The sequence below is a fragment of the Chiloscyllium plagiosum genome, chromosome 6, assembly GCF_004010195.1.
Source record: "Chiloscyllium plagiosum isolate BGI_BamShark_2017 chromosome 6, ASM401019v2, whole genome shotgun sequence".
Taxonomy (NCBI): Eukaryota; Metazoa; Chordata; class Chondrichthyes; order Orectolobiformes; family Hemiscylliidae; genus Chiloscyllium; species Chiloscyllium plagiosum.
In genome coordinates this window covers 86,678,916-86,690,262 of record NC_057715.1, presented here as the reverse complement: position 1 = coordinate 86,690,262, position 11,347 = coordinate 86,678,916, and the positions used below count along the sequence as shown (strand labels likewise).

Sequence of the window (11,347 nt, the reverse complement as noted above, 5' to 3'; positions counted from 1 at the left end):
ACTGGAAATGTGTTGCTTCAGGCACTGGTTAAGGCTAGGAGATGATTTCCTCTGAAGGCATCCATGAACCAGGTGAGGTTTTATGACTGTGTGATAGTTGTCACAGTCACCATTAATGAGCGTGGCTTTCAAATTCAGATTTATGAATAAGTTGAATTTAAATTTCACCAGTTACTTTAATGGGATTTGAATCCATGCTCCCAGAGCATTGTTTTGTGTGTCTGAATTAGTGAATTCATCACGTGTCACCGTCTCCTCCAATGTGCACATTGACTCCGCTTTGTAGTTTTGTAACCCGCGGACTACAACTCCCAGAATGCCGTGCGGCTGCTAACGTCACTGGCCTAGACTTGGTCGCTTGCTGAAACGGTATGAGTCGGCTCCAAGATATGATGTAAAGAAAAAGGTAGTTTGATTTGTGATTTTGAAGAAAGGAGCGTCAGTGTTCTTGTTCATTCGTTTCCACAATTTAACTGGTTGCGGGCAGCTTGTGAAAGAAGATTTAAAGCTTAGGCCTAGTTACGGTCTTGGCTCCACCGGCTCTGCCCTTTGTCCCTCAGCCATAGTTGGTCTTGAAGGTGAAGGCTGTCATATGGCGCCGACATTCTGCTTATTTTTTCCCCCCACTGTTTAGAAAATCTAGTTGGCCGAAAGGATCGAATTGAGAGGGGGTGGAGTGGAGAGTGAAGTTTGTGTTTCCGGATCACTCTATCTGTTCCGGGCAGGACCTGTTGGCCATGGTTGCAGCTTGTGCATGCCCTTCGTGTTTGCCGGCCATGAACTGTAATGCACGCACCTGCTAATTTTATTGAACTATTTCTTGACTGACTGTCTCTCCTTTGTTTATAAATAAATCCAGGCCTGTGGTTTCAGCAACTTGCTGACCGAAGAGCTGCATTCATAAGTACTATAGAACCCTGAGTAGTTGTATTTATTCAAAACTCATCAGCTTTGAGAGTACAGTTATTCATAGGTTGTTTTAAATGTATATGTGGTATCTGAGCTTGCGCTTTTTACCAGGGACGTCAAAATTAGTCTTTCTGTTACAGTTGTTTTCCTATTTTAGCATACTGCTTATGCTAGTGTTGACACTTGTTCAGTGAGGTAAACGCTTTGGATTCTGAGTTGCATCTCATGACTATCTACCATCCGCGAACTGTATTTCAGCCAACTCCTTCCTGTTGCAATGCGGGAATCACCGCTGTAAATTTGTGCACATCAAAGACTGAAATACAAACGTCATAACTAACATTTTAAAAAATTATTTGTTAATAGAATGCTAAATATCTAAACCGCAAAAGATAAACTCCTGTGTTTGTTTCAAACAGGTATTTCAAAATTTTTATTCACTCGTGGGACTTGCATGTCGCTGGCTTGCCAGCATTTGTGCCCGGCCCTAGTTGCACTTGAAAATGTAGTGGTGAGCTGCCGTCTTGAACAGCTGTAGTCTATGTGCTGTAGGTAGATGCACAATGCCCTTGTGAAAGGAGTTCCAGGACTTTTACCCAGCAACAGTGAAGGAAAATAGATGATTTGGAAGGGAAATTGCAGATGGAAGTAGTTGTGAGCTTGGAAGATGCCATCTGAGGAGCTTTCTTGTAGATAATACACACTGCTGCTATTGAGCGTTGATGGTAGAGGGATTTGGTGCTTGTGGATGTGCTGCCAATCAAGTGGGCTGCTTTGTCTTTGGTATCATGCTTCTTGGGGGGGTTGTTGGAGCTGCACCCATTCAGACAAGTGGGGAGTATTCCATCACCCTCCTGACCTGTGCTTTGTAGATGGGAGCTGAAAATGTGTTGCTGGAAAAGTGCAGCAGGTCAGGCAGCATCCAAGGAGCAGGAGAATCGACGTTCGGGCATGAGCCCTTCTTCAGGAAAGAAGGGCTTCCTTCCTGAAGAAGGGCTCATGCCCAAAACGTCGATTCTCCTGCTCCTTAGATGCTGTCTGACCTGCGCTTTTCCAGCAACACATTTTCAGCTCTGATCTCCAGCATCTGCAGTCCTCACTTTCTCCTTTGTAGATGGGAGTCAGGTGAGTTATTTGCAGCAGTATTTCTAGCCTCTGACCTGCTATTGTAGCCAGCAAATTTATATGGCAAGTCCAGTGAGGTTTCTCATCAACTGTAATTCCTAAGATATTGATAGTGGGGGATTTGGTGATGGCAACACTACTGAATGTAAAGGGGCGATGGTTAGATTTCCTGTTATTGGAGATAGTCATTGCCTGGCATTTGTGTTAAATGAATGTTACTTGCTTTCAGAGTGGGGACTGTTTTGATTGGTGTCTTGATCAAAAAGACAGCGTCCAAAAATGTCGTACTCAGCTGAGATTTTTGTGCTCCTGTGCTAGAGTGGAAGTCTCTTGCCTCAGCAGAGAATGTTAACAACTGTGCTGTGGATGCTTGTTTGGGAGCCAAGCAATTTTGGGTAACCTCGAAGTTTTGTATGATTTATGATGTTTTATACCACAAGGAAATATTGATGTTTTAAAAATCATTGTGTTAACACTTGGAACTAATCAATTCTGCCTATACCTGTTCCAACTGTCATTGCATCTTTTGTGCAAATAACTGCCTTCCTCAAACATTTCTGATTAGTACTTCTATCCTTTGTATTAAAGAACTACAGTTTCAGAATAATAAAATACTGGGTTAACCATTTGGTTTCTTGATATTCACGTTTCATAGAATAGAAACATATTTTTGAAAAATGCAGTGCTGTTACTTCTGCAGGAGATGAGGGTGTAGTTGTAGATAAAAGGAATGGAAAAATGACAATTTTGAGTCACAACAACTTGTCTCAAAACAACAATGTTGTTTTTCTTTTGATTTGAAAACTGAAAAAAGTCAAGTATTATGAAATCATAAAGTAAAAAGTGCATGTATTTTTCCTCGTGCATTTGAACAAATGAGCACTGGACCAAATTGACATTGCCTAATTTCAAGTTGAAAACATGAAATCTTTCAGTGTGCATACATTTCATTCAAAGATTTATTTTGTGCAAACAAAATATCTCTATTTTAAACAAACTTGAATAAGTTCAGTAAGCAAGAAAATGTGCTAGTTGTGTTCCAATTTATAGCTACATTTTAAAAAAAAACTAATTAAATGTTTGGTCACATACTTCTCAAAATTTTTATGTGACCAGAGTAAAAAGTTTCTATACTTAATGAATGCTCATCTTATTTACAGATGTCTAATGCAGAAACTAGTGCTGGGTCTTCAGAACTTGAAGGAGAAATGAGTGGTCCCCGTTCAAAAAGACGAAAAACAGAGAGTGTTGCTGAAGAAGGTGAATGTGATTCCACTGAATTGCCTGAAAAAGAAAAAACAAATGGTGCTGAAAAGCAAAATGAATCTGAACTCTGTGCCCCACACACCAATTCAAGTTCTCAGCATGAAAACATTGCAATTGAGTCATCAGTTTTGAAATTCAAAGAGGACAGCGGGCACCCTGATAAAAATGATATTACTGTGCCTGAAAACAATGCTGAACTTGAAAATGAGTTAAGCCTATTTTATAAGGAATTGGAGAAAATTGAAAATGAAACTGAATGTGTGGATGATTTAGTAAGTTCAGAAAAATGTCAAGGAAACACAACTGTGGATAAACGTGATGGAAAAAAGACTGGCAAGACATGCAAAAAGACTACAAATGGGAAACATAAAGCTCAAGATGTATGTGACCCTCGTATTGGTAGACCACAAATTCCAACCACTGAACACTTAGGTAATGCAGATTGGAATAAAATTTTGTCTCCTGCAAGGCCTCAATGGAATCAGCCACAGGCTTTTATTGGTCCGCAAGAACCACCTCTGCCAAGGTTTGGTATTCCACTCGATTGTCAAAGATACAGTGGCCCATCACAGGAGCTGATGCCTTTTCCTAATAACAAGCCACCTTTAAGTAACAGCTACAGCAGTGTCTGCAACAATACTGTGCCATTGCAAGCTGGAAATGAGTGTTGTAGCATTTGGGCATTCCCCAACGGCGACAACAGAATGCAACCTGGGCAAAACTACTTTCATGATTATTGTCCACGTGAAAATGTGGAGCATCAATCCAATATGCTGGGGCTTGGTATATATCATTTGTGTCAGCAGCATCAGAAAACAGAACCGCAATTAAAACCAGGAATTGAAGATAAAGTTCTCATATTTATGCGTGGTCCACCAGGCTGTGGAAAATCTACTCTTTCACGGTAAGCTTAATTTGAATTGTTTGCAATTCACAAGTTAAGCTTAGAAATGCGTAATTTTTGGATGAAAACCTGTGTCCTTCCCAAGAAGAGTTTGAGTCACTCGTTTCTGTTTGAATAGTTATGGGTTTCGCTTCATTGCGTGAAGAAAAAGGGGATCTCTTTCCTTTTGGCCAAAACTCTTTAGATCTCATTCTTCTCTTATTCCTCTCTCCCGCAGTCAGCAGTGTTTTCCTTTGGTTTCCTATTTATAGTTATAGGTGCAGTTTGATCTGTTATCCTTTCTCACACTCGTTCTTATGTACCATTGTATGTTCCATTGTCTTGGCTGTCAATCTGAACAAATGTATCTAATTTTAAGTACACTGGAAACACTTGGTCCTTTGATCTTTCTCTTCTGTCCTCAGCATCTTCCTTTCTGATCTAAGAAGGGGATTTTGGGTCATTCCAAACTGTCTTTTTGTTTAGCTAGCTACTTGTCTTCCTTTTACTCTCCCACCACCATTCCTCGTCAAGTCTATTTAGATGACAGGCAAAAAAAGTTCTGTTTTTCTTTTGCATCAGCTCAATTGTCAGTCATTACAACTGCCTATCTAATAGTTGCACTTTCTGGTCTTCAGCATGTATTCAAATTAAAAAAAGGCAATGAGTTTCAAAGAGTGATTTCTCAGCTTCATATATGCTATTTATTCCTAATGCCTGTATCCACCTGTCAGAATTACTTGAATTTATCCTTTGAGTTTCAATATCGCTTTCAGCAGGCTTTTTTTTTTCAGATTTCTGAACTTTGCCTTTATGATTCTCCTACCCACTCGTAATGCTTAGAAACGTCAACCAGCAGGGTCCCAGGTTCGATTCCAGCCTCGGAGAACTGTCTGTGTGGAGTCTGCACGTTCTCCCCATGTCTGCGTGGGTTTCCTCCCACAGTCCAAAGATGTGCAGGTCAGGTGAATTGGCCATGCTAAACACCTAGTGTTAGGTACATTGATCAGGGGGAAAAGAGTCTGGATGGATTACTCTTCGGAGGGTCAGTGTGGGCTTGTTGGGCTGAAGGGCCTGTTTCCACACTGTAGGGAATCTAATCTAATCGAATCAGTCCAACTTGTCTGTGCCAATCAGATACCCCGACTTGACCTAGGTAGACAAACAGGAGGCTGGAAGAACACAGCAAGCCAGCTGCATCAGGAGGTGGAGAAGTCAACATTTTAAGCGTAAACTCTTTTCCAGGACTAGATCTAGTCCTGAAGAAGGTTTAATATCTGAAATATTGACTTCTCCACCTCCTGATGCAGCCTGGTTTGCTGTGTTCTTCCAGACGACTCCTTATTTACTTTGGATTCCAGCATCTACATTATTTTTTGTTTCTAACCAATCTGAGCTAGTCGCATTTGCCAACATTTGGCCCATATCCCTCTTAAACTCTTCCTATTCATAGACTCAACCCCAAGTAGCCTTTTAACAGTTGTAATTGTGGCCGCTTTCGCTACTTCCTCTGGCAGCTTGTTCCATATATGTACCAGTCTCTGCTGAAAAAGTTACCTCTCAGGTCCTTTTTTTAAATCTTTCTCCTCTCCCGTTGAACTATGCCTTCTAGTTTTGGATTCCCCCATGCTAATACAAAGACCTTGGCTATTCACCCTATCCACCCCTTCAAGGATAAACTTCTAAAAGGTCACCCATCTGTCTCCGATGCTCCAGGGAAAATAGTCTCAGCCCATTCAGCCTCTTGCCTATAACTCAAACCCAGCAACATCCTTGCAAATATTTTCTGCACCTTCTCAAGTTTAATAACATCCTATAGAAGGACAATCTGAATTGAATGTAGAATTCTAAAACTGGCCTCACCAATGTCCTGTACAGCTGCAATATTACATCCCAACTTCTACACTCAATGTTCTGACCAATGAAGACAAACGTGCCAAATGCTATCTTCACCACCCTGTCTACCTATGACTCTACTTTGAAAGAAGTATGCCTCCATATCCTGTTCCTCAACTTTTGGTAGGTAGTGTACAAATTTAAACATTTCCCTGCTGGACTTAGGTTTTTAACTACTGTCTTCCTCATTGGAACCTGCTTTGATATCTGAAGTTTTTTTTAAACTGCATCACTGTAAACTAATATTCCCTATTTCTTTCCTCTAATTTTGCCTTGGCAACTTTAGTCCCAGTTTTCTACCTGCACTTGCTTTCTCTTTTCCCTTTTCTTCAGGCTCATGTCTTTTGAGTTCCCTTTCTGACTCTTTTAATTTTAAAACTTTATTTCTCTGTTTTGAGCTGCTTTATCACTTTCTCATGTTCAAGCTGCATTTGAATTCTTGAGAACTCAAATGACTAGGCACTTGATGTATCTAATCTTGCCTGTATTAGTCCACTTCTAATTGATTTACTAATTCCAGCAGTCTGACTTTTGCTAATTCCTCAAAATCCATTACGGTTACTGTCACCACTGCAGAAAATCTTTGTTTTGTACTTTTACTGCTTGCACCAACTCCATATTCCCGTTTGCCTAATCCCTAATCATTGGATCTCAGACAGCCCGTTAAACATCTCTTACAAGTTAACTGGGGAAAGTGTTCTAAAATCATGCCCTGCTCTTCCACAAGCCATTCCAAATTGTATAAAGATAACCAGTATGCCTGACTGACTGCTATTTCATTCAAAGGTAATTCACACCAAGTTTTGTCATTAATAGAAAAATAGTAGTATTTATTGTAGCATACAGCTAAGTAACAAAAGACTGTAGATTAGAAATCCCATACAATTTAAAACAAATCACTTCTAAAATCCTAAATATACACACTCATTGACTGTAAAGACAGATAGAAGATGGGTGGTTTGAAACAGATACTGTTGTTGGAGGAGGAGTATACACTGGGTAAATAAAATTCTGCAGATTAAAAGTCACGATTTCAAGATTGATTTAAATTGTCTTATGCAGTTTTTTGCTGATGACTCACTTATCTGTAAAGCGATGCTGTCTTTTATTTTGACATAGAGAATTTTGTCGTGTTCTGTGTTTTTTAATTATGGAATGGTATGAGTGAAATCTTTTGATCCCACAACAATCCTTGGTTTGCTGTATGTTTTGAAAGCAAGTAGCCTGACGCTCCTTGTAAGCACTGTTCACACAGCTGTTTGTTTGAGCAATGGTTAAAGTGTGGTTGTAGATGAGCTGGAGCCCGGGGTGTGTACAGATACAGTTTTGGTTGGTACAAGTAGCTGATCTGTGGACTAGCTGTCGATGAGAAAGACTTTCTGCCTGCCAACACCATGTGGTTGGTACTCCGGTAACTGAACAGCTTGGGGGTGTAAACAAGATACAGGGAAGCTTTCAGGTCTCTACCAGATTCAGAACTCTGCAAATAAGAGAGAGTAAAAACCAGTTTGAGCTGGAAGAAAACCAGTTTATCTTCTCTTCATCATCAATTGCTGTAACTTTTATCAATGAATCTACCAGCTTTGCCTCTTTACAGAAGACCATGGAAGCATCTGGACAAGGTCAACTGCAAAAGAGTGTTATAACCAGCACAAGAATCATGAGAACCATCTCGTAACCCTGTGAACAGGAAGCATTGAACTGTCTTCCCAGTCTTTACATCCATCTATAACAGCAATTTTTTTTTTTTTGTTTATGTGTGTGTGCACACAGCTAGTTTTATAAAGGTACATTTATATGGGGTTTAGAGTTTTAATTAGTATAGTTATGTATCAGTGGTTCGTAGTTTTGTCTGTAGCTTGACTGGTAATAAGTAGTCATTCTTCAGAATAGAAACCTAATCTGTGCTTTCTGGCAATCTGGATTTACAATTCACATAAGTTGGGGGAATCTTTGCATACTAGTTAAAAATCTTTAATTTTTGTGATGACTCCTGGAATGGTGGGCCTTGATTTTCAATGCATTATCTCAGTGAGATGTGACAGATAATTGATCTGGGCCTTAGGTCCTGTCTTAGAGTTCCTTATTTTAAGCTTTCTTGGTTTTTCTGAACCCACCTTGCTGGCCACCTTATCCCCAGAAATGCAATCCAAAATGTTGAAGAGGGGAGGAGGAGGATGCAAAATTGATAAATTCTTGCAATCCTAGACAGTTGGGGGCAGCACTGATGCTATCTTCAATGTACCAGAGAAAGAGTTGTAGGGAAGGACCAGAGTAGAATTGGAACAAGAAATGTTTCACATAACTCTCAGAAACAGTCCATAAGATAATAAGAATTAGAAACAGGAATAGGCTGTCCAACCCCTTGAGCTTGCTTTGCCATTCAATAGGCTCATGAATGAGCTAACATTTCTCACATTTACTTTCCTCCCTTTCCCCATAACCCTCTATTTCCCCCACTAGATCAAGAATTTATCTCTCCCAGCCTGAAATATGCATGAGGACTCTGCATCAGGAATTCCTGATGAAGAGCTGATGCTCAAAGCTTGATTCACTTGCTCCTAGCTGCTGCCTGACTATGCTTTTCCAGCATAGACTCTTCGAATCTGATCTCCAGTGCTCACTTTCTCCCCTTTTGAGAGAAGAACTTCCTCACAGTTTTAAATTGGTGTCCCTTAATTCTGAGACTATGTCCTCTGGTTCTAGCCTGTCTTATGAGGGATCACATTCTCTTAGCATTTACCTTGTCAAGCCCCTTAAAATCCTCTGTTCCGAGGCATAACTGGGGGTTAAGCGGGTACTTATGGCTATACCTTTGTGAAAGTGAGAGAAGTTAATTGTGAAGTTGTTTAAAGTGAGAATCCCCATCTTTATGGAGATTGTCCATGTAAAGGGATTGCCTGTCCATGGTGAATAGAAGGAGAAAGTGAGGTCTGCAGATGCTGGAGATCAGAGATGGAAATTGTTGCTGGAAAAGCGCAGCAGGTCAGGCAGCATCTAGGGAACAGGAGAATCGACGTTTCGGGCATTAGCCCTTCTTCAGTCATTCCTGAAGAAGGGCTAATGCCCGAAACGTCGATTCTCCTGTTTCCTAGATGCTGCCTGACCTGCTGCGCTTTTCCAGCAACACATTTCCATGGTGAATAGAAGGCAACTGCTGCCAGCAAACTGGGAATGCCAGCAAAGCATCAGAAGAATCGCAGATGTAAGTGGGAAGGGACTGGATAAGGGGAGAGAAAGGTAGATGGGATACAGTCAGGGGATGGAAAGGGAACAGGCAGATGGTGACGGGATCCCCGTGTGGCCGTTCCCCTCAGTAACAAGTATACCGTTTTGGATTCTGTTGTGGGGGTGGGGAGGGTGTAGACTTACTGGGGTGAGGGGTTAGCTGGGGGGGTTTGGGTGGAATTTGCTAATGCTCTTGGAAGATTTTAAACTAATTCAGCAGGGGGATGGGGACCTGAATTATAGTTCCAGTGTACAGGAGGTTGTGAGTAGTATAGTCATAAATAAGGTTTCAATGTCACAAGAGTATACCGGCAGGCAGGAAGGTAGTTTGAAGTGTGCCTACTTCAAAGCCAGGAGCATCCGGAATAAGGTAGGTGAACTTGCAGCATGGGTTGGTACCTGGGACTTTGTTGTGGCCATTTCAGAGACATGGATAGAGCAGGGACAGGAATGGTTGTTGCAGGTTCTGAGGTTTAGATGTTTCAGTAAGAACAAGGAAGGTGGTAAAAGAGAGAGAGGTGTGGCATTGTGAGTCAAGGATAGTATTACGGTGGCAGAAAAGAAGTTTGATGAGGATTCGTCTGCTGACGTAGTATGGGTTGAGGTTAGAAACAGGAAAGGAGAGGTCGCCCTGTTGGGAGTTTTCTACAGGCCTCCGAAAAGTTCCAGAGACGTAGCGGAAAGGATTGCAAAGGTGATTCTGGATAGGAGTGAAAGTAACAGGGTAGTTACTTTTGGAAATATTGACTGGAAATACTATGATTCAAGTACTTTAGATTGATCAGTTTTTGTTCAGTGTGTACTAAAGGGTTACCTGACACTGTATGTAGATAAGCCAACAAGCAGCAAGGCCACTTTGAATTTGGTACTGGATAATGAAACCAAGCCAGGTGTTCGATTTGGAGGTTGGTGAGCACTTTGGTGATAGTGACCACAATTCAGTTACGTTTACTTTAGTGATGGAAAGGGATAGATACATACCGTAGGGCATGAGGTATAGCTGGGGGAAAGGCCATTATTATGCATTTGGGCAAGATTTATGATGGAAAGGATGGGGAAGGAAACTGCAGCGGAGGGGCACAATTGAAATGTGGAGTTTGTTTAAGGAACAGATACTGTGTGTCCTTGATAAGTATGTACCTGTTCCAGGGAGTAAGTGATTGTGCGAGGGAACCGTGGTTTACTAAAGAAGTTGAATCTCTTGTCAAGAGGAAGAAGATAAGACGTGAAGGTTCAGTCTTTTGTGAGGCATGTGAGATTTACAAGTTAGCAGGATTGACCTAAAGAGAGATCTTGAAGAGCCAGGAGGGGACATGAGAAGTCTTTGGCAGGTAGGATCAAGGAAAGCCCTAAAGCTTTCTGTAGGTATGTCAGGAATAAAAGAATGAAGACAGCAAAATTAGGGCCAGTCAAGGACAGTAGTGGGAAGTTATGCGTGGAGTCAGAGGAAAGATGCTAAATGAATATTTTTTGTCGGTATTCACACTGGAAAAAGACAATGTTGTCGAGGAGAATACGGCGATACAGGCTATTAGACTAGACGAATTGAGGTTCATAAAAAGGCGATGTTAGCAATGCTAGAAAATGTGAAAATAGATAAGTCCCCGAGCTGGATGGGATTTATCCTAGTGTTCTCTGGGAAGCTTGGGAGGAGATTACAGAGGAGAAAGTGAGTCTGCAGATGCTGGAGATCAAAGTTGAAACTTTATTGCTGGAACAGCACAGCAGGTCAGGCAGCATCCAGGGAACAGGAGATTCGACGTTTCGGGCACAGGCCCTTCTTCAGGAATGAGCAGAGAGTGTTCAGCAGGAGAAGATAAAAGGTAGGGAGGAGGGACTTGGAGGAGGGGAGTTGGAAATGTGATAGGTGGAAAGAGGTCAGTGAGAGAGGGACTCACTGAAATCTTTGTAGAGAGAGGCAGAGAGCTTCTTCAAGGAAGGCATCCTTGTAAGAGGATTCGCAGTAGGTTGAAATCTTCGAGGAGAAAGTGAGATCTGCAGATGCTGGAGATCAAAGTTGAAACTTTATTGCTGGAAAAG

General features: G+C 41.4%; 1 protein-coding gene across 5 annotated transcripts in view; it reads left to right on the top strand.

Moving 5' to 3' along the window:
• The first annotated feature begins 301 nt into the window (after positions 1-301).
• LOC122550794 (NEDD4-binding protein 2-like 2) overlaps positions 302-11,347 on the top strand; it is a 62,031-nt gene continuing 50,985 nt past the window's right edge. The window contains exons 1-2 of one of the 5 annotated variants that reach the window (XM_043692061.1): positions 302-369; positions 3,195-4,204. In XM_043692061.1, coding sequence (XP_043547996.1) covers positions 3,195-4,204 — 1,010 coding nt within the window. In that variant the 5' untranslated portion in view covers positions 302-369. Of the gene's footprint in view, positions 407-457; positions 784-3,194; positions 4,205-11,347 lie in introns of those variants that run through there. The other 4 variants (XM_043692059.1, XM_043692058.1, XM_043692062.1 and 1 more) reach the window with 4 other exon arrangements.